General features: G+C 37.6%; 1 protein-coding gene across 2 annotated transcripts in view; it reads right to left on the minus strand.

Annotated features, from left to right (window-relative positions):
- Window positions 1-848: 848 nt before the first annotated feature.
- Window positions 849-26,456, minus strand: part of EPYC (epiphycan) — a 37,389-nt gene continuing 11,781 nt past the window's right edge. For both annotated transcript variants that reach the window (XM_070454859.1, XM_020894852.2), the window contains exons 2-6: window positions 13,070-13,241; window positions 6,899-7,057; window positions 5,386-5,588; window positions 3,880-3,975; window positions 849-1,231 (exon numbers count right to left, since the gene is read on the minus strand). In XM_070454859.1, coding sequence (XP_070310960.1) covers window positions 1,061-1,231; window positions 3,880-3,975; window positions 5,386-5,588; window positions 6,899-7,057; window positions 13,070-13,241 — 801 coding nt within the window. In that variant the 3' untranslated portion in view covers window positions 849-1,060. The remainder of the gene's footprint in view (window positions 1,232-3,879; window positions 3,976-5,385; window positions 5,589-6,898; window positions 7,058-13,069; window positions 13,242-26,456) is intronic.

Genomic DNA, 26,456 nt, shown 5'->3' on the forward strand with positions numbered 1-26,456 from the left:
TCATACTTTTCAGAAAGTTCCATTTTCTCTCCTTAACTTCTTCCCTACTGCCATTTTCATATTATTGTTTATATTTTCCATTTTCTATGTTTTATTTTATTCACAGGCACAGAAATATTCAGTTCAGTTCAGTTCAGTCGCTCAGTCATGTCCGACTCTTTGCGACCCCATGAATCACAGCACGCCAGGCCTCCCTGTCCATCACAAACCCCCGGAGTTTACTCAAACTCATGCCCATCGAGTCGGTGATGCCATCCAGCTATCTCATCCTCTGTTGTCCCCTTCTCTTCCTGCCCCCAATCCCTCCAAGCATCAGGGTCTTTTCCAATGAGTCAACTCTTCACATGAGGTGGCCAAAGTATTGGAGTTTCAGCTTCAGCATCAGTCCTTCCAATGAACACCCAGGACTGATCTCCTTCAGGATGGACTGGTTGGATCTCCTTGTAGCCCACCAGTTAACTAATAATAACTAATAATTAGGAAAGGTCTAAAATCAGTTGGCAGGTCTTTAGGATGATAAAATATTATTGTTAAAATACTGAAGCTATATTTATTATGATTACTTGCTTGTTGTGATTATAATGAATATTTTCCACAAGGCCCTCATAATTTTCAAATATTTTTATTCTTTTCTTCATTTTCTTTAATTAATTTGAAAAACAAATGCTTTAGTAAAAAAAAAGGAAAAGTTTAATTAAAACATTTAAATCTTGGCAATATACCTACACTGTTAATTTTTAATTTTTATTATGATTACTTTAAAATTATATAGGATATGAGTTCCTAAAACTTGAAAATTACATGTGATTTATAAGAATATCTATGAAATATTTTCTCTTAGTCTCCTATTTCTGTACATTTTTGGTTTATTTCTGATTCATCTGGTGTTTTCTTAGACTACTACATTGCTATCATATATTAAAACTTTAGCTGTATTTTATGTACTTATATCATCTTCCAGAACATATTTTGAAAGTATCATGCTGAGGTTTCTTTTTGAAGAGAGCAGGAAGAATCATTTTGTTATAGGAGGCATCATAATGCTAACCATTATCTGAAATCAGACAAGACTCCCAATAGGCAAACGAGGCAGACACATGTAAGCTTGAGGAGTTTTGCTGAGATTGATAGGGTTTCCATCCAGTCGAATATCCTCTAATGCCTTACGAATATAAGTCAAATTTTTAACATTGCAGAAGGTATCTTCATGCATCTCCAGAATGTTGTTATTCTAAAAAAGATTAAGATAAATTATTAGATGAGCTATCACCTATTCCTCGTATTGATTAATAATATAGTCCATTTTGCTCCACCTCTGCTTTTACTCTTTCGTTCCTTCTCTCATCCAGAAATGCACATTACGCAATTATTATATACGTCAACACTTTCTAAGCAGTGAGGATAAGCCAATAAACATAAGAAACATATGCTTGCCTTTATGGAGCTTATACTTCAGTGATGGGAGTATAAGATAATGAGATGAAAAAGCAAATTTAAAGAAAACAATTTATTTCCAAAAATAATCTGAACTAAGAAGAAAGGAAAGTGTCTGTGAACACTTACCTTAAGAGACAGCAGTGGAGCTGCGAATGGAATGAGGAGGAGGCAGGGGCATGGGAGACAGCTGAGGCAAGAATGTCCCAGACAGAGAGAATGTCAAGTTCAAATTCTGAGTAATATGCAGAGAAAGTTCAAGAATGAGAAAAAAAATGTCAAAATGGCTGTTGGGTTGAAAGGTTTGTACGTGACTGTTAGGGCTTGTTAGGGCTGTTAGTGTTGCTGAAGTCTTCTGTTTCTCAGTATATCTTATGGCTAGTTGTTCTATCCACTAATGAAAGTGGAATATTGAGGAATCTATTATTGTTGAATTGTCTTTTTCTCCCTTCAATTCTGATAGTGAAGTCTTTATAAGTTTTGAGGCTTTGTTGTTAGGTGCATATGTATTTATAACCCTTATGTCTTTCTGATGGATTGACTATTTTACAAAGTGTCCATGAGAAATAATATAGATTTAGTGCCTATGCACTAGTCTATTTTCTTTGATAGGTAATAGATACTCAGTTAATAATTATCATGCCTTATCTTTAAGTCATTATCATGTATCAGTGAATGCAGCACCCACTTTATAAACTAAAACTGAGATGCAGGGAGGTTTAGATATTTGTTCAATCATTAAATAGTGTCAAAGTAGAATTTCAGCCCAGGGAATCTGCTTTTGCCAGATCTGTCATTCTTATAGTATGTTGGAAAATATTTTTCAAGTGAATCACAAAAAGAGATTTTTATAAGAGCATTAAAAATAAATATAAAATGAAGACAATGTAAATTAAAAACAGCTTTATACTGGATATTGGTGAGGTGATTGTGAAAGAGAAATATTTTTAAATGTTCACTCGATACTTTTTTAAACCTTAGAATAGGGAATATAAAGCCAATCACTTAAAAAAAAATCTTGGATTGCATATGCAGGCACATTATGTTTAAATATAACATCAGAGACCTGGTTACTCTGTAGACTCAATATCATCAGACAGTAGTAATGAAATTTAATTCAGAATTTGAAAAAAATTTCCAGTTCCTTTTGTGGTTCCCTTGAAAATCCTCTTTCTAATCCTAAACCAGGCAAGAATTTCTCATTGACATAGACATTCACCCTCAGAAAAAGAGAAGACCAATAGAGAGCCATCCAGAAACCAGATAAGGGCTAGAAAGGGCATCACATTAAGGAAGTTAAATAGTCAGAAAAACTCTCAAGAGATAGATATCTAGGAGTCATAGACAGAGACACACTGAAAGACACCAGAAAGAAGTATGGGAAGATGTAAATAGGGATGGAAGAAAAGACACAGAAGTAAATAATTACAGAATCCACAGAGTAAAGAAGAAAGAATCAGACTTGCTCTCACATAGCAGAATCACTTCTTGTGATGGTTTATACTTTTCATCCTAAAAGACTGTAATATTGCACTATGACATTGTGTCTTTGAGCATATAATGGTTATGTTCTCCACAGATTTATTCCACAGAACAGATGAAATTATTACAGAATATTAATTACAACTGTATACCAAAAGTTACATCTTAAATAAGAAGTAATTTATCTTTCTTTGTTTCAACAACCAAAAGTGTTTTTTAATTGATCATATTGTAATATACTTCAATGGAATATATTTGGTTGGCCAACATTTGTTTGGGTTTTTCCATAACATCTTACAGAAAAAAACATGAACAAACTTATTGGCCAACCCAGTACTTAGAAAATATTAGATCGTAACATTTTGAAAATGTGTTTTCACTCATTACTTCAAAAATAAAATGTAGCTTAAAGAAGCTTAAAATAACGCAAGCTTTCAAATATGTTGGTTTAGAAAAAACTGCATTTTCTTAATCCAGAGAAATGAAAGTCCATCATCTCTCAGCAGATAGGAATGTCCTAGGATTGACTTTAACTCAGTTCATGGAACCTAAAATCAGGAGCTAAAACTGACATTTTTTTCCCTCTGAAAGCTAGAAATCAAATTAAATTTTTCTTTCTCTCTTATTCTCTTCCATTTCTAATCTTCACACATTTCTTCGGCAGATGAAGCTCTTATTTTCTAAAAAAGAAGATTTGTGTGCCAAAAAGATGCATTATGAGGTGGCAAAGAATGAAAATAAAGACTAAAGTTAGTTATCAGAAATAAATCAGTATAGATGAGTCATGAATGTGCAGACAGCTTGTACTCAGAGTGAGAGAGAGAATAAATGAGAGAGAGAAAAAAAAAAAAAAACTAGCACAGTGTATTAACATGTCATCATACAGCTTTTGCATCGTGGCTTCTCCCGTCTGCATCCGTTTTCCATGGATATGTTGGGCATAACTTACTAGTATTAGCCTACCTGGAGATGAAGGGCCCTCAGATTTTCTGGGAGTGGTAGCGGGATGTGGTCCAAGTTGTTATCCGTGAGGTAGAGATGATGGAGATCGTACATATCCTGTAAACGTTCCAAGTGTAGGGCCTTAATAGAAATTAGTGGTGCCACAGTCATACGATTCATCCCCTGTTTATGAAACTATTTGTAAAATAACACATGCCTGTTTAGGTCTTGTTTCCTAAGTGAGTGAAGTCGCTCAGTTGTGTCCAACTCTTTGCGACCCCATGGACTGTAGCCTACCAGGCTTCTCCGTCCATGGGATTTCCCAGGCAAGAGTACTGGAGTGGGCTGCCATGGTTTCTAAAGTCGAGGCAAATTAGTTTTCTCTGTTCCTGGACAATTCAAATGAGTTCCACAAGAATTGATAGAAAGCAAGTATCTCTCGATGTAAATGAAACATCTTTCTTAGTCTCTGGAAGAACCTACTTTGTCCACTCTAACTTTCTCAGTTTAAGCAAGGCATTGATTTCCCACATAGAGGTTCTGCAATAAAAATTTGAGGATTATGGTGGGAAATAACAAGAAGTTCCTTTATGTTACAGGAATGGGGAAATGAGAAATTCTCCCCGAGAAAATCCTACCGTCTCCAGCGCAAGTAGCAAGAGGGCACCCTAGCAAGACAGAATATACGTTTAGATACAACCAGGTCTACTCCGACCAAATGTCACAGAACAACTGTGACTCACTGTCACCCATGCCAATAGACTCTGAGTGATGGGACTAGATTTGATCTTTGCCAGGTTCTGATGAGGTGCCTTAACTCGCTTGCCTGCCACAGTGGTGTTGCAGGAGCACTAGTGGAAATACAGGCTTTCTACCATTGCCCAGGGCTAGTGAATGAATCCACACAACCCCTTGTAGCCTCCATGGAAGTTGTGAGATGTCCCTTCAAACAGTAGCTTAAATTTATTTGTTCAACAGATATTTAGAGAAGCAACTCGAAGGGAGTTAAGACTGGGTAAGAAAGCCAAACTGGTTACTGTTCTCAGACTCTCTGCGGTCATGCCAAGCAAAGCCATTCTAACCCCAAATTTGTTTCCTTCACTTGGAAAACAAAATTCATAAGATTAACTGAATCCATCCCCCTTACAGATAATTTAGAAGGCTTCTACCCTCAAGACATCACCCACACTCTGTACAAGTAACTGTCCTTCCAACCACACAAAGTACTGTCCCTGAGTGGAGCCTTGGTAAATATGAATCATTTGGCTTATAGCATTCCTAAGTGCAACTTAACAGACCGGTGCTCCACCCACTTCTTATTCCAGCTCTGCTTTCTCCTCTTAGTTCTTGAGCAGCTTCAGAATGCACCAGTATTTCCCAGAGGCATGACACATAGTGTTCTGAAGTTTACTTTAGGCATTAAAAGTCTCATCAAATTGAATCCCTTTGTGGAAATAAAAAGGCTAGACGCTGATAGCAAAGGGAACTGGAAGATTAAAGTATTTCATATTCAAACTTAAAACTCACTTTAAATGCTTCTTGCTTTATTCCTTTCCTTCCAAGTCTATTGTTGCTGATGTCAATAAATCTCAAAGTGGTTGGCAATTCTGGGAGCTGCCTAATTTTGTTGTCACGCAGGACAAGCTCTCGGAGTTGAGGCAGCTTTCTGAATGCATCTTCATCAATCTCAGATATTAAGTTTGACGTCAGATCAATCCTTCTTAGATCATCTGGAAAAAAAAAAAAAAACATGAGAGAAGTAGTTGAATATGTTTCACTCACGTAGAAATATAAATATAAAATTTCCCACATATAAATAAGTATAGGCATGAATTAGCAATAGTTAATGAAACAATTATTTCTAGTAACTTTATAAAAGCTTAATAGACTGCAGCTGCTCCTCAGTCATGTCCAACTCTTTGCAACCCCATGAACGATAGCCCTCTAGGCTCCTCTGTCCATGGGAGTCTCCAGGCAGGAATACTGGAGTGGGTTGCCATTCCCCTCTCCAGGGTATCTTCCTGACCCAGGGATTGAACTCCTGTCCCTATGTCTCCTGCATTGGCAGGCGGGTTCCTTACTACTGAACCACCTGGATTTCCTCCAAATACTATTCATATTTATGTACTCCAAAGAAAGTGTAGCCTTAGCAAAGAAATGGACACATTATATTTCATTCTATTTAAAATCATTGGTCTTTTTCCTATATTCCTCATAAATTTTGTCTGGATCTCACTATTTAAAATATTTTTTTCTCCATGCTGGTAGATTATTATATTTTCTAACAGTAATAGATGCATTAGCATGAAAATACACAGGCATTAAAAAGAAATTTTCAAATGATAAAAACACTTAATGAAGACAAATACCAACTTTCTTCAAAGTTGGCAACAATCATAAGGTCAGAATTTAGATTTGCATTCATCAATTATAAAGCAATTGTGCTTTTTTTTTTTAAATTGTGCTTCAATGGAAGTCTATTTGAACAAGCCAGATCCTACTAAATATATGGTCATGACTTTCTGCTCTTATTGTGATAATGTGATAATGAGTTTTAGCCTATAAAGTATAATTATTTGTGATTTTTGTTTACTTGAAAATAGTTTGAGAATATCAACAACTATATAGTTTCATGTGCATAAGTCACATCACTTCAATAGTGTCTGACTCTTTGTGACCTCATGGACTGGGACTGTCATGGGGATTCTCCAGGCAAGAATACTGGAGTGGGTTGCCATGGCTTCCTTGGGGGGACCTTCCCTATGCAGGGATCAAACCCATTTTTTTTAATGTCTCCTGCATTGGCAGGCAGGTTCTTTTCCACTAATGCCACTTGGAAAATCCATATAGTTTCATAACAACCTTTAATGATTCATCATTCTTTCTTATTGTAATTAAAACAAACCTTCAAGCATTCAAATAAGTAAAAATTGATTTATGAGACATATTTTGATATTTATGTGTCATTTTCAGTGCCAACATTTTATAATGCAAACATTTAAGAAACAAAAAGGAAGGATATCAGTGCCAGCATCCATACTTAGGCTTGCAAAATCATTTTTGTTGATCTTTTTAATTCTGTTAAAACGGGAATAGAAATAAGCTGTGTTCTTGGGCAGCGGAGGAATAGCATCAAGTTCGTGGTCATCACAGTATACGGTGGTACTTATACAAGTACACAGAAGGCAGGTTGGAAAGTCTAAAAGAAAGGCAAATAATATATGTAAGCAACAGGCAATTTATAACAAATAATGGGATTACAAATGTTTATTAAGCAAGATTACAGTCTCATATAGAGTATTCTGGAATATTTAATATCTTCTTATGTAGTTTTCTATAAATAGAATACTAAAGTCAAATATAACAACTCAGGCTGCCCCAATAATGAATATATTTGTAATATTTTAAAATTTTAAATTATTTACTGAATATAGCATGATTGTTGCTTTTATATTTATTGAAAATTCTACTTTCAGAAGAATATTAAGATTGTGTATAAATTTAAAACGTTACATATAATATTTTTATTCTATCTTTCATTCAGTATTTAAACATGCCACTGAAATAAAATCAAGGGAAAAGGTAGGGCAATTATCATTATTAACTCAATATGCATTTATTGAATCTATTCTATGTAAGTTGCCCTGTGCTAGCCGGTGAAGCAGTGGTAAGCACAGAGACACAGTTCTGTTTCATGATCTGCTATGTAAGATGGATGTTAATGACACAAATAAAATGATGATTGTGGTAAATGTCATGGAATATCATAGAGGCATACAATAAGAGAATTTGATCCAGTCTGAGAGTCATGGTTCTTTGAGGAGGTGATAACTGAGTTGAAATCTGCAGGAAGAGCAGGTCCTGACTGTTGAGGTGAGTGGAAAGAGTCTGCAGGCAGAGGACACAGCACATGCCAGCTCCCTTCACTCTGGGGGAACTGAAAGGCAGTCCTGTAGCTACGGCACAGAAGCATTGGAATGTGTAGGATGCAAAACACACAGGCCTTATGGGCTTGTTACAGGTTTTGTCTCTTGTCCTAAGGATGGGCAGGAGTATTACATGACCAGATTTGCTTCTTAAGATATCACCCTGCTTGAAGGTGAGCTGGAAGACTGATTGATGGGGGGTGGGGGGGGGCGGAGTGGGATGAGCATAGGGGCAATGAGTTATCAAGATAAGAGATGGTGCTTGCTTGGCTATGATAATGTGATAGAAAAGGCAACAGATCCCCCCCTAAAAAATTTAAGTTATATTACATCTCCATTTATTTATCTATTCTCTCTCTCTCTCAGTCACACACACACACACACACACACACACACACACACACACACACACACACAAATGCAGCCCCCTCCTTCACTCTCTGCTTCTTGCTTTTATTGGTCTTATAGAGGACAGAGAGCTTCTAAGGGAGATAGAGAAGCAATGGTCAGAAGAAAAGAAGGATAGTAGATGGTCAGTATTATGGAGGCCAAGTGGAAAGAGAGTCTGAAGGAACAGGGAATAGAAAATAATCTAAATCTGCTGAGATGTCAGTCTCTTGGAATAGTTACTATGGAGGTTATAGGAGACTTCGGTAAGCGCTGTGGAGTGATAAGGCTGGAAGCCATATCACAGTCCCTGAAGGAGGATGTAGGAGGTGAGGAAACAGTTACAGAACATGCAGACAATGTTTCTGAGATGTTTGACTGTAAACAAAAAGGAAAGAGAGATAGTGATAACTATAAGACATATTTGTAGTGTGTATGATGAGGAAATGGACTTTCCCTGTCCATCACCAATTCCTGGAGGTTGCCCAAACTCATATCCATCAAGTTGGTGATGCCATCCAACCATCTCATCCTCTGTTGTCCCCTTCTTCTCCTACCTTCAACCTTTCCCAGAATCAGGGTCTTTTCCATGAGTCAGTTCTTCCCATGAGGTGGCCAAAGTATTGGAACTTCAACTTCAGCATCAGTCCTTCCAATGAATATTCAGGACTGATTTCCTTTAGGATGGACTGGTTGGATCTCCTTGTTGTCCAAGGGACTCTCAAGAGTCTTCTCCAGCACCACAGTTCAAAAGAATCAATTCTTCGGCGCTCAGCTTTCTTTATGGTCCAGCTCTCACATTCTTACATGACTACTGGAAAAACTGTAGCTTTGACTATACAGACCTTTGTCAGCTAAGTAATGTCTCTCCTTTTTAATATGCTATCTAGGTTTTTCATAACTTTTCTCCCAAGGAGCTAACGTCTTTTAATTTTATGGCTGCAGTCACCAAACTCAGTGATTTTGGAGTCCAAGAAAATAAAGTTGGTCACTGCTTCCATTGTTTCCCCATCTATTTGCCATGAACTGATGGAACTGGATGCCATGATCTTAGTTATTTGAATGCTGAGTTTCAAGCCAGCTTTTTCACACACCTCTTTCACTTTCATCAAGAGGCTCTTTCTCTTTCTTCAATTTCTTCCATAAGGGTGGTGTCATCTGCGTATCTGATGTTATTGATATTTCTCCCAGCAATCTTGATTATATCTTGTGCTTCATCCAGCCCAGCATTTAGCATGATGTGTTCTGCATATAAGGGTGACAGTATACAGCCTTAACATACTCCTTTCCCAATTTGAAACCAGTCTGTTGTTCCATGTCCGGTTCTAAGTGTTTCTTCTTAACCTGCATGCATATTTCTCAGGAGGCAGGTCAGGTAGTCTGGTATTCCCATCTCTCTAGGAATTTTCCCCAGTTTGTGGTGTCCACACAGTTAAAGCCTTTGGTATAGTCAATAAAGTAGAGGTAGATGTTTTTCTGGAAATCTCTTGCTTTTTCAATGATCCAATGGATGTTGGCAATTTGTTCTCTGGTTCCTCTGCCTTTTCTAAAACCAGCTTGAACATCTGGAAGTTCATGGTTCATGTACTGTTGAAGCCTGGCTTGGAGAATTTTGAACATTACTTTGCTAATGCGTGAGATGAGGGCAATTGTGCGGTAGTTTGAGCATTCTTTGGCATTGCCTTTCTTTGGGAGTGGAATGAAAATTGACCTTTTCCAGTCTTGTGGTCACTGCTGAGTTTTCCAAATTTGCTGGATGTAGATGGAAATGTATGTAAAATATGTAGGGCGTGGATATAGATGTAGGTAAATTATGTGTCTGAAAATAGAAAGACCAAAGAGCTGTTGACCTGAAGACTGTACTTTCTTTGTGTAAGAGGAAGCTAAGCTCTCTGACTAGTTTGAGGAGTTTTGGGAGAAGGAGAGAATGGTTGTGAGATGTGAGATGGATGGAGAAAGTAAAATAGCCATGAGAGACAGGAGAAAAAAGTGATGGAAGACTTTCTTGGGATTGCTTGGTGATCCTCATTTAGCTGAGACTTTGCTGGTTTTAGCATTGGAAGCCTCGTGTCTTGGGATCCCTCACTCCCAGGCAAATCAGGACATTTGGTTGCCCTTGTTGAAGGATCCATTTGTGGTTTGAAGATCAAGAATTAGTAATGCACCTACTAGGGTCTTATTCTTGTTGTTGTTTAGTTGTTAAATGGTGTCTGACTCTTTGCAACTCAAATCTGACCCAGGGATTGAACCCAAGTCTCCTGCATTGCAGGCGCATTTTAATGATTTTAATTATAGAGTTAGGATTCCCAAGAAAACAATGTCATTAAATAGAAAAAATCACTTATAACAACTTTAGGAATGAAAGCTATTTTAGGAATGGAAGTTTGGGAAAAAATTTTAAGGGAGAGCTATAAAATATTTAATACTTGCTAATTTCTCCAATTATTATAAAATGAATATTTTCTCTTTATCACAAAGTTTCAAGAAGAAAAGCATTTCATTCTTCTATATATTCATGGCCATGCTAATTTAGCAATAATTGCTTAGAATAATTATATATAGTCACAACAGTTGTTTTTAATTCTAGCTTTTTTCACTTATAACTCAAGCCTACTCAATGTAGCTTCTGAATATTATTTCTAGAAATTGATATTTATAGTAACAAATAATGTTTTGGTTTTTAATGTTTTAAATATTTCCAAACTATTTGACATAAATCAATTTACGATTTACGTTTAAGTTTTAAAGTTTAGAATTTACGTCTGTGTAAAGTAAAATGTGAACTAAATTTTTAATTTCATTACTTAGACTGCTTTAAGAAAGAAATTTTTTAAGTCATAATTTTTCTTACATTTTTTCAAAATTTACATTATTGAGCCATAAAGTTTACTAGAGCTTTTCAAAAGATTGGGCATTCTGCTTCTCTTAGTCTTGGCACATCAGGTAATTCCAAATCAGTCAACTTTTGAAAGCTCTGAAATTACTTAAAAGTAAGTAATGTTCTAGAGATATTTAATTTCCCTGTTTTGAGGACTTTCTGCTGAGTATGCACATTTCCTTCTCATTGTGTGTGTATCTTCCTGGTTCTGTTTTTAGCATGTTTTATCACCCCCACAGAAAGTTGACTATGTGGAAAGACTGTGATGTATTCATTAAAGACAGGATTTAGTGGTTTCTGCCTTCATTCCGGCACCATTACGTACCACCTCCATGATCACTTGGACCACTTTTATGGTATTTGGAATTTTAGTTTGCCTATTTATAAAGTGAAAATAATAATAACTAGCATGTACTTAGTACTATTGTGTCTCTTCAAAGACACAATATAAAACACTTTAGGGACTGGCATATTGGCAGCATTTCACAAAAGACAGCTTTTCACAGGACTTCTTAGTGAATAGTGAGAAACTCATAGAATTAGGGAGTACATTGGTGATTACCAGGGACGGGGGGCAGCGGGAAATGGTTTCAGGTGCGTAACATGAATTATGTTCTAGACATCTGCTTATAACACAGTGCCTGCAGTTAATGTATTGAACACTTAACAATTTGTTGAGATTAAATAAAAAGAATTCTCTTCTATCAATAATAATGAGAATCACTAACACTGATGATGTTTACTGTGGGCCAGGCACTAAATTTATTCAGTTAATCCTTGCAACAACTCTATGAGGTAACATCTATTACTTATTATCCCATTTTCTAGTTGAGGAAGCAAAGACAAAAAAATATTGAATGCTTTGCTCAAGACAGTACATTCAGCAAATCTGAAAGCGGGGATCTAAATGCTCTTTCCTCTCTTTTGTTCTCTCAGCGTGTTCTGTACAAACTTTTTCTTATATTACCTGTAACACTTACTGTCTCTAAGTTGGTTTACATGTCTGTCTCTCTGTACTAGACAGAAATATCTGTGAAAATAGTAGTCATTTAAAGATGTTTTGTATATCCAGAACTTACAGTACAGAGACAGATGCTATGTAAATCTTTGCAATGGAAACTGTTCATTTTTTCTGCACCCCCCTCATCAGAGCACACACATTCTCCATGTAAGTAAAAGTATTCTAGTGTGAGTCTACTTGAATACCTCCCAAGGTTGACACTGAAAATTCTTACATGTAATATAGACAAACCGTAGACTCACATTTAGCACCAGGAATTCCTTTTATGACCCAAAAGGCCCTGGTTTACATAATTTTTCAGGTCCTACAAAGTGGAGTCCAATATTATGGAACCCTGTCTTCCCTTTTCCTTTCTCTGCTCCTAGGACTGAGTGGAAAGGCAGCCTGGTTCCCACTAACTACACACTCAAGAATCAGAACAAGCTTGCTTAAAACTCAATGTGTGAAACTGATGCTCTGTGATCTCTTTCTGAGCTAGTTTCTTAAGTAAGAATGTAAAAAAAAATGAATACTAATACCTTCACAGGGAGGTTGTAGTAATCACATGAGATAATGTGACATGCTGAGTATTATGGCCCCCAGAAAGTGTGTGCTTAATCAATGGGAAACATTATTACTACCGTCACCATCATCGACACCATCATCACTTATCTCCTTGAAATCCTGGGACCTGATCTCTAAGCCATGGATTCTGATCTTGCTAATAGTGTATCCTTTGGTCTAGAAATGCATTCCACCACAAAGCTTTTTGAGTAATGATACCAGACAAATATTTTCACCCCAGATCTTTGGTTATTTGATCATTTCCATCATGCCAAAGCTTCATTATTAAAACTGCTTTATATTTTAACACAAAATACGAGTGTATCTCCTGCTTCACACCTAGCCTCTAGCAAAGCTTTCTCCTTGGGTCATGTGGGTCCCTGCAGAGTTGGAACTTGGCAGTTTTGAGAAATGGACAAGTGAACGTCCCTGCAATCCAGCTGTGATGGACCTGACCTTCATTGGTCTGTGGACCCAGAACCCCGGTGAATTCAGGCTCTTGTGGGGAAGAACCATAGATCAGCCTGGGGGTAGATTCCTCTTCCTCTTCCTCTTCAGCCTCCTCTGGCTGTGGGGGCGGGGTGAGGAGCTCTCTGTTCCCGGAAGGCATCACTGTCGCTATTTCAATCTAAAAAAGAACCAGAATTTCATCAGGCAACCTTCTCAATCACCCTTTGTGGCAGACACAAATTAAAAAATGTATCCATCTTTGCCACAAGAGGTCGCTGGTGTCCTGAAGTTGAACACTGTGACGCCTGCTTGCCTGGGAAGGCACATGCGGTTCCTGTTTTGTTTTTAATTTTGTTCCTCAAATCTTAGTAATAGTTTCCAGTGCCTTTTAATTTTGGTCTTATTGATCTTTAAAACACCCGCGTGTGTTTATTTCATAGGTTTAAAAATAACCTTGTTTATTGTTTTCTAAATACATAGTGTTGCAAGAATGCCTTATTGTGAAAGATGCCGAGAGTAAAATCTGAAATTCCCCTTCCTCCTGCAGCCCCAGTTCGACTCCCAATAAGAAACTGATGTGTATTTTCAAGTCCTTTTAGCCTCTGATTTTCTAGATTCAAATATTCTGTTCCTTTACAGGGACTTACCCTTCCTTCAGTTGCATTTTTAGTGAAAAGTATCCTTTATGCTAAACTAAAATATGTAAAGGTGTAAAAACTACATGATTTGATCATGGAATGCCATTTCTCATATACTTTCACTATTATTTGAATAACCAATATTACCAATAATATTGGGATATTAAAATTGACCTTCTTGAGAGCTTTGACAATACAAGGCACTTTTATAAAATTTGAAAACCTAGTCAAAGATGGCTTCTATTTTAAATTATTCTTGATTTCCTCTTCTTGCATGTTTTATGTGGTGTTTTTGATTCTAAGAACACTGTTTGGCACTTAGAAGAACCCCTTGCTCTCAACTTCCTTCTCTTATCTCAGCGTCTGTTTCTTTGTTTCTGTTATTTAGTTGCTAAGTTGTGTCTGACTCTTTTGCAACCCCATGGACTGTAGCCCACCAAGCTCGTTTGTCCATTGGATTTTCCAGGCAAAACTTGGAGTGGGCTGCCATTTCCTTCTTCAAGGGATCTTCCTGACCCAGAGATTGACCAGGGCCTCCTGCATTGGCAGGCAGGATTCTTTACCACTGAGACACCAGGAAAGCCCCCGTTTCTTTGTATCCCTTAGTAAATCCCTACCTCCCTACCCTAACTTCCTGCTGACCTTGAAACTTTGGGTGAGAAATTTGCTCAAGACCATTGGTTGTCAACATGTAGGAACTGGCTCAGAGGTAAAGTATCCACCTGCCAAGCAGGAGACACAGGAGACATGAGTTCCCTCCCTGGGTGGGGAAGATCCCCTGGAGGAGGGCATGGCAACCCACTCCAGTATTCATGCCTGGAAAATCCTGCAGACAGAGGATCCTGGTGGGCTGTAGTCCATGGGGTTGCAAACAGTGAAATACAACTGAGTGACTCTACCCACTCACAGGCTTATGTAGGAAGAATCCTTAGAGGACTAGTTTTTTCATGGCACCCTAGAATTTCCCAAGTTTCCCTTTATCACCTTGATTTTTTTCATCCTTCTTTATCTGTTTTCATTCAACACATACACACACAAGTTACTTTGTAACTTATTTAATGTCAACATGATATACAAGCTATTTCTTTCATGTTTGAAATATGAAATATGTAAAATAAATATATAATTAGACTAGATACTTTGAGTATTTTAGATAGTTGTTTCAGATTATTTTAAAATTTTATGATAGACTTATGATTTAATGTCACTTTTATACACTTGAATACATTGCTTCACAAATGAAAATTACCCCTTTAAAGGAAACAAAACTATTTTTTGGTCAATTTATTTTTTTTGATTTTGTCTCCTTCTGTGCATCTGTAGTTTCTCCATTTCAGCCCTTCCTGCATTGTATGGTATTGATTCCATCGGTTTTCTGCCAACCCAAGACTACTCTATGGTACACTTTGAGTTAGGTCTTCTATCTTTGCACCCCAAGGCTGTAGCATAGTAGGTGATCAACAAGTGCTTATTGATTATAATAAAAAAAAATTTGCTTGTCCAAAATATATCTAATTCACAGCACCATTCTTAGTTTTAGACATTTTGCTAAGAAAAATCAACGAAGGTATTAAAGCTTACTTTACTGCATTTAAAGCATGAAAGCAAACCTAAAGCAAATTACAGTATATTGGGTGCATTAGGAAGCCATACATGATATTATAAAACATGTCCAGAAATCTCTGCTTGAGAAGATTGGGCACACTTCCTTAAACTGAGAAACATACGGTTTCCATCTGCAGGGTCAGAAGGAGGCAGTTTCAGAAGGAATGGATTTGCAGAGAGACCAAAAGGAGGTTCTGGGAAGAACGGAAATTGAGACAGATGTTTCATGGAATGGAGGCAGCCTAAAGGGAGAAACACATTCCAGACACGTTGCCTTGAATCTTTAGCTTTGTAGAAAAATGTTTGTGCATACTTTTTTTTACAGATAATTGTTTTTCCACTGATTTGACGTGAAGCTGTAAGATCTCAGTTGTCATTCAATATAATGAGGCAAAACAGCTTTTGTGTTTATCAAAAACTGTTTTGTTCATGTTTCCTTGCTAATAAAATGTGAATGTTGAGCAGCTTTTAAGACCGAGGAAAAGGAATGCATTTTCAGTTCAGCAAAGTTACAGAACTATAACCTCAAAGTACTGTGCCCGGAGAGCCTTTTGCACTGCAGATGCATTTATTCTCACCATTGGATAGAAGTGATTTAGGGTTCTGTCTTCTTTTCCTCTTTAACAATTTTCATACCGTGATATGAAGTGGTTGAGGCAATGCATGCAGAAACATGAGACCAGGGAAACGTAACCACCTGGCTCTCAGAGTAACAGACTTTTATGCTTAATGCTGCAGAATCCTAAACTTGGGAAGAAACATAAATGGCCAGAAAATACCCCTGCCCCTTTCTCAAATGCACACATAACTGAACCTCTGATATATATATTTATTCTTTTGGAGTTTTCTTTTTCATTTCACCTCCTTATGTTACTCAGACTTTCTCCCTACTGAGTTGACTTTTGATCTGATCATTATATTTCCCTAAACTTAAAGACACAATACAAGATCATTCCCACGTGTCATTACTTCTTGTGCCTATATTCTTGACCCTGTAGCAGTAGGGTATATCTTTGAGTTAATTGGTTGTCTCATTCTATTTTCTTGTTTACTGGCCTTGGAACTGTAGATAGTTGATGCCATGGCAGATGGTGTTTAGAAGTACCTTCCATATCCATGAAAGAGGGATGTTTCTATCAGAGAGCACAGATGCATAGCCCACAGGCTGGGTTGAGTGCTGAACTTAGTCGCTCAGCCATGTCTGACTCTTTTTTTTATTATTATTTTTTTAAATTTATTTATTTTTTTCCATTTATTTTTATTAGTTGGATGCTAATTACTTTACAACATTGCAGTGGTTTTTGTCATACATTGAAATGAATTAGCCATGGATTTACATGTATTCCCCAGACCCAGAGGGAGCGGGTGGAGAGGGAGGTGGGAGGGGGGACCGGGATGGGGAATACATGTAAATCCATGTCTGACTCTTTGAGACCCAGTGAGCTGTTGCCTGCCAGGCTCCTCTATCCATGAAATTTTCCAGGCAAGAATACTGGAGTGGGTTGCCGTTTCCTTCTCCAGGGATCTTCCTGACCCAGGGATCGAACCAATGTCTCTTGCATCTTCTGCATTGTCAGGCAGATTCTTAACCACTGAGCCACTTAGGAAGTCACAGTGAGGTCTCTGCAAATGTCACACTGAAGAGATAATAGTACCAAGAAGTGTCCTCCACCATCCCTTGGCCTCCACACGCAGCACAGCCCTGATTCCATGGAGGTTACCCTGCACCTCAATGCAATCTCTGAGAAAATAGAGCTGAAATGACCCTGAGGTGGCTTAGATAAAGTTTCTGCTCCTGGAGAAATAAGGACTCTAAGCAGAAAGAAAGTCAGTTATATATATATATATATATTTTTTTTTTACCAGATTATGTGTACTCAGACTTTTACTGGCTGTGTTTATATTGTTATTAATAAAACTGGGAAAGATTTGAAACCTTCACTCTCAAATAGTCAGCAGGCAGGGAACTTAGCTCAGTGCTCTGTGAGGACCTAGATGGGTGGGATGAGCGTGGGTAGGAGGAAGGTTCAAAAAGGAAGGGATATGTATTTACATATAGCTGATTCATTTAGTTGGATGGCAGAGACTAACAGTATTGTAAAGAAATTATACTCCAATAAAATTTATTAAAAAAAATAGTCTGCAGAGCTGCCCATGGAAGAAACTTTCTCTAAAAGCACCCAGTACCATTTTAAGTGACAGTAACATAAAGAAGGGGAGATAAATTGGGAGATTGGGATTGACATATATACACTACTATATATAAAAATATATAACTAATAAGGATCTATTGTATAGCACAGGGAACTCTGCTCAATACTCTGTAATGAGCTATATGAGGAAATAATCTAAAAAGAGTGGCTGTAATATAACTGACTCCCTCTGCTATACCCCTGAAACTAAGACAACTCAGTAATCAACTATACTCCAATAATAAGAAACTTAATATTAAACAAAAAAATACCCAAAATTAAAGAAAATCATTTTAATCAAATCAATTTGCCCCCTAGCAAAAAGCATATCTAAATGACCTATGCAACTGAATTACTACCATTAAGCCTAAATTTATTTGTCTTAATTTCAGAGTAAAAATTTGAATAATTAGTATGTTCGGAAGCAGCAGCCACACCTCTTCTAATTGTCTTACTTGTCACTGATTCTTTCAGTAGAGACCTGTTGTTGAGCATGCTACTCACACCTGTTCAGAGTAGTCAGAAACCATTTTGCTGCTCTGAAGCATTGTTTGAATTAATAAAAACTAGTATATTTTGTTTTTTGATAATTTAATATTTTTCATCTCTGTGCTTAATCTGCACTAAGTTTCCATTGAAAAACTCAATGAAAATGTTATACCTGTGAGATGGAAAAAAATGGAAAGAAAATGTAATACATATGAGATGGAAATCGTTACTTGGGTTTGATTCCTATCTTTATTAATGAGTGAAAGGATCACTAAAAGAGTGAATGCATTTATAAATGATGGAAGGTTTGGCAGTGTTTATCATTATCTAATCAACTAGACTGAATGCTTGTGCCAAGCATTACACTTAAGCTTTGGTCAACTGTCCATTTTCCCTGTCATTAATATTTTCTAAACATTGATCCAAGAATGAAATTATAATTGACCCTATTGGGAAAAAAAATGCAGATTTTAGTATATAAAATAGAGCCCAGGATAGAGTCACAATGGGATTCCCAGCCCAAGAAACTGAAGTTACTTTAGATTGTTCTTATGATGCAGATCTGATCAATGAGAAGAGACTGTTTGTCTCAAACCCTTGGGAGCAGTTTCTTGACTCATGATTCTTGACTCATTAGTGATGATGATATAGTCAAAGAAAGAAAAGTGAAGCCACTTAGTCATGTCTGACTCTTTGCAACCCCATGGACTATAGCCTACCAGGCTCCTCCATCCATGGAATTTTCCAGGCAAGAATACTGGAGTGGGTAGCCATTTCCCTCTCCGGGGGATCTTCCTGACCCAGGGGTCGAACCCGGGTATCCTGCAAGTAAACTGAAGAAGAGGGCAGTCTAGAAAAATCGAGCTCGGGGAAATATATGATAGCTTGTTATTGTAGACATCATTGTTTGGAAGAGGGAAACATTAACTTCATTGAACCTAAAGATATCATCTCTAAAATAGAGAAGAGAGGATTCATTGGATCTCACTATGGGCTAGATGAAAATATTGGGCATGGATTGAATACTCATTGTATATGAACAACTGTTATACTTTTTCCATTGATTTGCGTGTAATTCTCAAAATAGCCCTCTGTGGAAGGTGCAATGATTGTGCACATTTAACAGATTTGTAAACTGAAAATGGAAGGAGGGAGGGCTGAGTAAGCTGTCTGAGGTCACACAGCTCCTATGTAGTAAGCCCAGGATTTAAATCTGATTATGATTTTCATAAAACTACACAACTTCCTTAATACTTACTGATTTTGTACTCAGCCAGAAAAATTTATGCTGAATAATCTAACATCTTACAAATCTTCATTCTGAGAAAGAGGTGCTCTGGATAGGAGAAGTGAGCATTGTCATCGGTGGAAATGACCTCACATTATAAATTCATAAATAGACTTTCTTGTACATATTTTAAGCCTCTTGTGATTTTTTTCTTAGTGTCATTTATCAACCTACCATCATATCTGACCATGACTGATTACATTAGTCTGTTGCTACACATGAAGGCTGAAGGCTGAACACCCTCCCAAGGCCATGCTGCCCTATGAGAGAACTTGGCAGCCAATCAGTCTTTCTCCTGAAATTGACAAGTATAAAAAATATCACATAACACTGATGTAGGTAGAATGTAAAATTTAAGCAGCATTGATTATAATTTTCTCTCAATTTTGTAAGAAATAAGCTTTTATGTAGAATGAAGCTCTAGTCTGGTTAAGCTAAGATGGTTTCATATATTCATTTTCCTCTTGGGCATTCAGCTGAAATCAATTTTCCACTTTCTTAGACTCTAGATTGGGTCATGTGGCTAGTTCTGGCCAACTGATAGGGGGAGAAGGTCATGTGCAATGTCTGGTTCAAATCAGGGAAGAGCAAGCATTCTTTCTCCGGATTCTGTCTCTTCCCTTAATCTGTCAACACAAGATCCACTGTGACTTTGAAGTCCAAAGGTGAAGATGGTAACGTTCTAACATGAAAGATGTTTGAATCCCAGAATAACTACTTGGAAGGCAGTAAACCCTTGACCTGCATTAGGTAGCCATGTCAGCAAGATATAAATTCCTTATTGCATTAAGCCATTGAGATTTTGAATTATTTTTTACAGCTGCTAACGTAACTTGCCCTAAAATAGACCTTTTCAATTTTTGTTTTCTTATCCATTTCCTAATTAAATTAATGAAACAATTTTTAATATTTGTGGAATTTGTTTACCTAGCACATTTCATTGACATTAGAAAAATATAAATATGCACAGTTTTTTTTGTCTCTTTATTCTCTCTAATTTCTCTTTGACAGACTACTGTTCTTTGATCTAGGTCACTTATGTAGTACTTACTGAAATATATCATCAAATTTTACTCAGTTCACCATTATTTCAATTTATCTATTTTAAAATCTCAGTTTTTTATTAGCTTAATTCAAAATTAATAAATCTATATAATGAATAAATGCCTGAAAGTCAAAATCAAGACTAGTTAATGGCTTTTTTTTAACCAATATAGCATACAGTCATATTTGATGTTAACTTGCTAAGATATTATGTATTGATGAAAACCTGTAAATGCTTTTTTAAAAAAAAATCTATCCTAATGTACAGCTATTCTTCATAGATTTGTGTTCAATGCCATGTTTAAGTGAAAGCTGTAATGCAAAAGAAACAAAAGCTGATGATTTGAAGGTTGCATTTAATCATATCCTCTCTAGCTGGTGTCTCTTCTGGGACCTCAGTGTTTTTTTCTTTGTTCACATGTTTATTTTCTCATTTCCTTTTCTTGTTGTCATAAAATGGCAATATTTCATTTTTACTTGCCAGAAAGGCTTTTTTTTTTTACTTCAGTTTTATCCCAGTTTATTCAGGACTCTGTTCACCATCACCCCCTTAGGCTCCAGAAACTTAATAGGTTTCTAATATCTTAGTTCTCACAAAATGTATCATCTAGTTCTAATTGAATGTCTCCAAATAATATTGGTAGGGGACTTTGGCAAAGGCTGTAGAAACATTATCTAATAGCAAAGTCAGTTCATGTTCCCTTTCCCCTTACTGCCCTTGTTCCCCAAGTAAGGTTGCCAGAAGGACACTTTAGTGCAGGCTGAAATCAGTAATCTCATGAGGATGGGAGTAGGGGGAGAGAGTCAATCACAGTAATTGAAAACAAGAAGCTGGACTGAAAACCAAGATACTTGGAACCTTTCAAACACTGGCTCTTTATTTTATGATGGAGTAATTTAGTATTTTTTTTAAGTTTCAATCTTTCCCATCCTAACACAAAGCAAATTGTTCCTTCTAACACAGACTTTCTTGAGGCACAGAGGATAACAAGCTGTGCCTTTTAATATGCAGAGTGCCTCTGAATACAACTGCTATTCATCCATGATGATGATTTATGTATTATCAGGGGTAATTATAGACATTTTAAACAGGAAAACTTGCATTTCAGAGGATGTTCTAGGGAGAAGCAGCTAAGATTCAATTGTCTTCAAAATAGTTATTACATTATACTTTTTTCTATTGTACAGGATTGGTAAAGCCTTGCAAAATTTTGCAAATTTAGAAATCTGACTTAATCTCTCAGGGGCAAAATGACTTTAAACAAATTCAAAAGACCATTCTAACCTAGTATGCTAACCTGAACCCTGTTATTTGCCACCAGTATGTTCTCTATAGTCTCTGTAGCTTCACTTGGGGGCTTAATTATAGTTACAACTTTGTAGAAACAGAAGCAGAACAGAGGACCCTGTGTATATCAGCTCTATAATAACGTAAAGTAACAGAAGGCTGTTTTTCAAGGGTTTGAAATCCTTGAATTTGTTGACTATCATAAGTTTTTGCAGCCATTAGCCTGATAGAAGTCATCCTGTCAACAGAAGGCTGCTGAGTAGCAGTTAATTGTCTCTGATAATATTTGGCTCTATGATCTTCCTTATTAATCTCAGTATCAAAATGTATGGATCTGTTTTAATCTCCATTCTATATCTATGTTATAGATTCAATATAGTTATGGTGAAGGACTCTTAAATGTTCTGAATTTGATTTCTTTCATATTTATGTCTTTGATCAGAGTTTCAATATCATAATTCCAGAGAGAACACATTGAAAAAAGATTTGATCCATCCTCAATACCTTCTAGATACATTTCATTTGTTCTTCTCCTTATATGCTTTAAGAAATGGAGTGTTTTATATATTTACACACATACTTTTCCTTTTTAAATCCCACATTGAAAGTTAGCAAAGATATTGACATGATGCCACTGATTATCCTTTGGGGCCCACCTATCTGCATCTTATTTCGAGTACATTGACATCATAAGCCAATAATTGTACAGCCTGATGGATGACAACATTGCTTGACCTCTTATTGTCCTGCCTAGCCTTTTTTTTTTTTTTAATGTCCATTTTCACTGGATCTTCCCTAATTCCACAAATTTCTCATTCTAACATTCCTAGGGAAAGTTATGGTAAACTTGGTCTTGAGTTTGCTAGGAACAGAGAGGCTTACACTGTTATGGTATGCAAACACACGGGCATTTTTTTAAAAGGCTGTGCAAGACAATAAGAGGTCAAGTCCAATCCTGGGTTAGAATGTAGTGGAAGAACATGTCTAGTATGGGATTATCCAACTCAGAAATATGAAGATTTCCAAAATTCTTTTGAACAACGTTACTTTTTTCAGATTTATCATTTACTGATTTTTTTAATGTCTCTGTAGAAGATGCCACAAAACAATATCTGGAGAACTTTGTCAGAAAACAGATGGTAAGGAATTCACCTACAATGCAGGAGACCTGGGTTCGAACACTGGGTCAGGAAGATCCCCTGCAGAAAGGGAATGGCAACCCACTCCAGTATTCTTGCTTGAAAAATTCCACAGACAGAGGAACCTGGTGGGTTACAGTCCATAAGGTTGCAAAGAATCAGATATGACTGAGCAACTAACACTTTCACTTTTGTCAGAAAAACACGTCTGGACCAGAAAGAAGAAAGAAGGCTCTCGTTACTAGAAGGCACACAGTACTAAAGAAGTAAAATGACCAAACTAAAAAGCATATTAAACTGGTTTAAAAACAATAGTAACTGATGAATACTAAAAGAATAGCTGAGGGACGTCTCACCCGATCTGAGTCCTGCCCCTGGATATTCTGATTTTAATAATCTAGAGTGTGGTCCAGGCATTAAAATGTTCTTTGATGGCTCAGACAGTAAAGAATCTGCCTCCCTAGGTTGGGAAGATCCCATGGAGAAGGGAATGGCAACCCACTTCAGTATTCTTGCCTGGGGAATTCCATGAACAGAACAGCCTGGTGGACTACAGTCCATGGGGTCGCAAAGAGTTGGACACGACTGAGCGACTTTCACTTTGAAACTCTAGAGGTGACTCAAATATATGGCCAAGGTCAGCGTTAATTCCACAGACTAGAACGTAGGAGACACAAGTGCCAATTAAGTCCTGGAGCTCTGAAATGTTGAGTGAGTGTGTGAAGTTGCTCAGTCGTATCTGACTCTTTGTGATCCCATGGACTGTAGCCTACCAGGCTCCTCCATCCATGGAATTTTCCAGGCAAGAGTACTGGAGTGGGCTGCCATTTCCTTCTCCAGGGGATCTTCCCAACCCAGGGATCGAACCGAGGTCTCCTGCATTGCAAGCAGATGCTTTACCATCTGAACCACTATGGAAGCCCACATTAGAGGGATTGTTTTTTACAGGCCTTCCAAGGGCCAGTCATCAGAAACATCAACTGGCAGTTTCAGTTCAGGAATCTGCTTCGGCTGATTCTCCAGCTTGAAACAAAACACCAACAAAAAAACTGTGGGGAAGAAGTGGAAACTCTCTGGGAGGTGGATTTCTTGAATTTCACAGCCTGAAGCAAGGGTAAAAGCCCCTGGGACACAGAACTTTCAGACTGGAGAACCCCCTGGCTGAAAATCCTTGGTTACAACCATCTATCACTTGAAAGAACACATATTCAATGCAACACCAGGAACCAGAAAACCAGGATTTAGCAGGAAAATGGAGTTCAGAAGCTTTGAATGTGCAGAAAGATAAGCTTCAGATGGATCTGATGATTGGTGGGGTGGTGGTTTAGTTGCTCAGTCATGTCCAACTCTTTGCAATGTTATAGACTGTAACCTACCAGACTCCTGTGTCTGCGGGATTTCCCAGGCAAGAATACTAGAGTGGGTTGTCATTTCCTTCTCCAGGGGAACTTCCTGGCTCAGGGATCGAACCCAGGTCTCCTATATTGCAGGCAGTCTTCTGCAATGCAGGCAGATTCTTTACCAACTGAGCCACAAGGGAAGCCATCAATCACCTGTGCTAAAAAACTGGATGTTTAAAATGGCCAGGAAACAGTAATATCTCCAGGGATACTCTGAGAGAAGAGGCATGATGTTTGGGGATGTTTTCTAGTTCAGTGCAGCTCATAGGTACATCAGAATGACCTGGAGGATAGGTTTCTGATTTGTTAGATCTGGAGTGGAAACTGAAAGTTTGCATACCTGACCAGCTTTCAGGTAATGTTGGTGCTGCCAGCTCAAGAAGTACACTTGGAGAACAGCTGCTCTAAGAAAAGTAAAACAGTGCCATAATTTAACTTCTAGTGGAAGTTGGAGATTTCTCCAAATTGTACTTGACCCCAAATTCTGCAGACTAGGGACAATGAACATAAGTTGACCAATATCTGGATGGGGTTAAACCAAAAGTTCTTCCATCTTCTGAATTCTCAGATACCATCAACTCTCTTCTTGGTCTCTGGCAATAGTATGTACAGGCATGAGGAATACACTTTTGCCTGGAATAGCTGTTTAGGGACTCGGGATTAACATGTTTCTTAAAATTTGATGGAGGTTGGGGTCAATATTGTGATAATATTATATGTGCAGTCAGTACTTCATTCTCTTTAAATATCAGGGTCATGGGGGACCTGGTAATGAACAAATAGCAATTTATGTGCCTTTGAAGAACTACATCTATACCTGGTAGAGTCCACTCAGGTTGTGAAAAAGGGGAGTTTTGGAGTCCATATTCTTTGATCTTTTAAATCATGGAGCAAGTAATTCTGACTTTGTACTATAATCTCTTTGGATTTAAACAAGTTTCTATTTTAATATGGGCTTCCCTTGTAGCTCACCTGGTAAAGAGTCTGCCTGCAATGCGAACGATCCCTGGGTTGGAAAGATCCCCTGGAGAAGGAAAAGGCTACACACTCCAGTATTCTGGCCTGGAGAATTCCATGGACTGTATAGTCCATGGGTTGCAAAGAGTCAGACACGACTGAGTGATTTTCATTCATACTTGAATGTGGACTTCCCAGGTGGCTCAGTAGTAAAGAATCTGCCTCCAGTGCAGGAGATGCGAGTTCCATCTCTGGGTCAGGAAGATCCTCTGGAGAAAGAAATGGCAACCCACTTCAGTATTCTTGCCTGGAAAATTCCATGGATAGAGGATCCTGGCAGGCCACAGTCCATGGGGTTGAAAACAGTCAGATATATCTTAGTGACTAAACAACATGCTTTAATATGCAAGGCACATTAACGTGTACTTTTTAACTTTTCCTCAAAAACTTTATCGAGGTAGGGGAGCTATATGCAAATCTGTATCCTCTGTTTCTGTCTTATTGGTGTAATTATTCAGCATTTCACTTCACTGCAGAAGCTCTGATATTAAATATTGGGCCTTGATATAATTTGAAGTTAGAACATAGAACTGAGAGTGAAATTTCAATCTTTGAGATAGATTCACTGATGTTCTTGGACCTACTTGAGGGTTTTGTGTGATCAAAACCTACAGAGGATATCTAAGAGTGCTGGTTGGCCTCATGCAGAACTCAGGAATGCAGGAGTCACTGTCTTCAAAAGTGGGCCCACCTCCTCTCTTGATGTGGAGAGCGATATTGAACTCAGGGCCCAGGCCTAATGGCTTGTGAGGCCACTGTGCTGGGGAGTCGGTCCATCCACTCCTCCTAAGGCGAGAAGAATGACCGGGGTGATTAGTGAGTAGGAAAAGGAGCTCAGCCTGAGTGGCTGTCTTCTTTTTTAGAAGAAGTTGCCTGTTTGCCAGGAGCATGCGTTCAGTTTTGCCCCTTCATGCAGGCAATAAGGTTTACTGTATTCTGAAGTCTGTGGTTGACTAGCCTTGCCTGTGACTGATGACCTGGCCTATATCTGAAGTTTTATACTAAAAGCCCCACAGTTGCTTCACACCTAAGTCATATATTACAACTTAGCCTTTATCAGTAACAAGGGGGATATTTTGAATTCTATTGGTTTTAGTCTCATCTCTGTCTCTCAGTTGATCCTAAATTTAGGTAGGCCATAGCAGGAACATATATAAGGTTCCTTAAAACCTAACACTATTGCCCAGAAATTTTCTATGTTATATGTATCTCTATGTGTCATATATAAAATAGTATGCATTTTCAAATATGTACACAACCCCTGGCTTCATATAATTTTAACTCTTTTCTTTG

The sequence above is a fragment of the Odocoileus virginianus genome, chromosome 24, assembly GCF_023699985.2.
Source record: "Odocoileus virginianus isolate 20LAN1187 ecotype Illinois chromosome 24, Ovbor_1.2, whole genome shotgun sequence".
In the NCBI taxonomy this organism is placed as follows: Eukaryota; Metazoa; Chordata; class Mammalia; order Artiodactyla; family Cervidae; genus Odocoileus; species Odocoileus virginianus.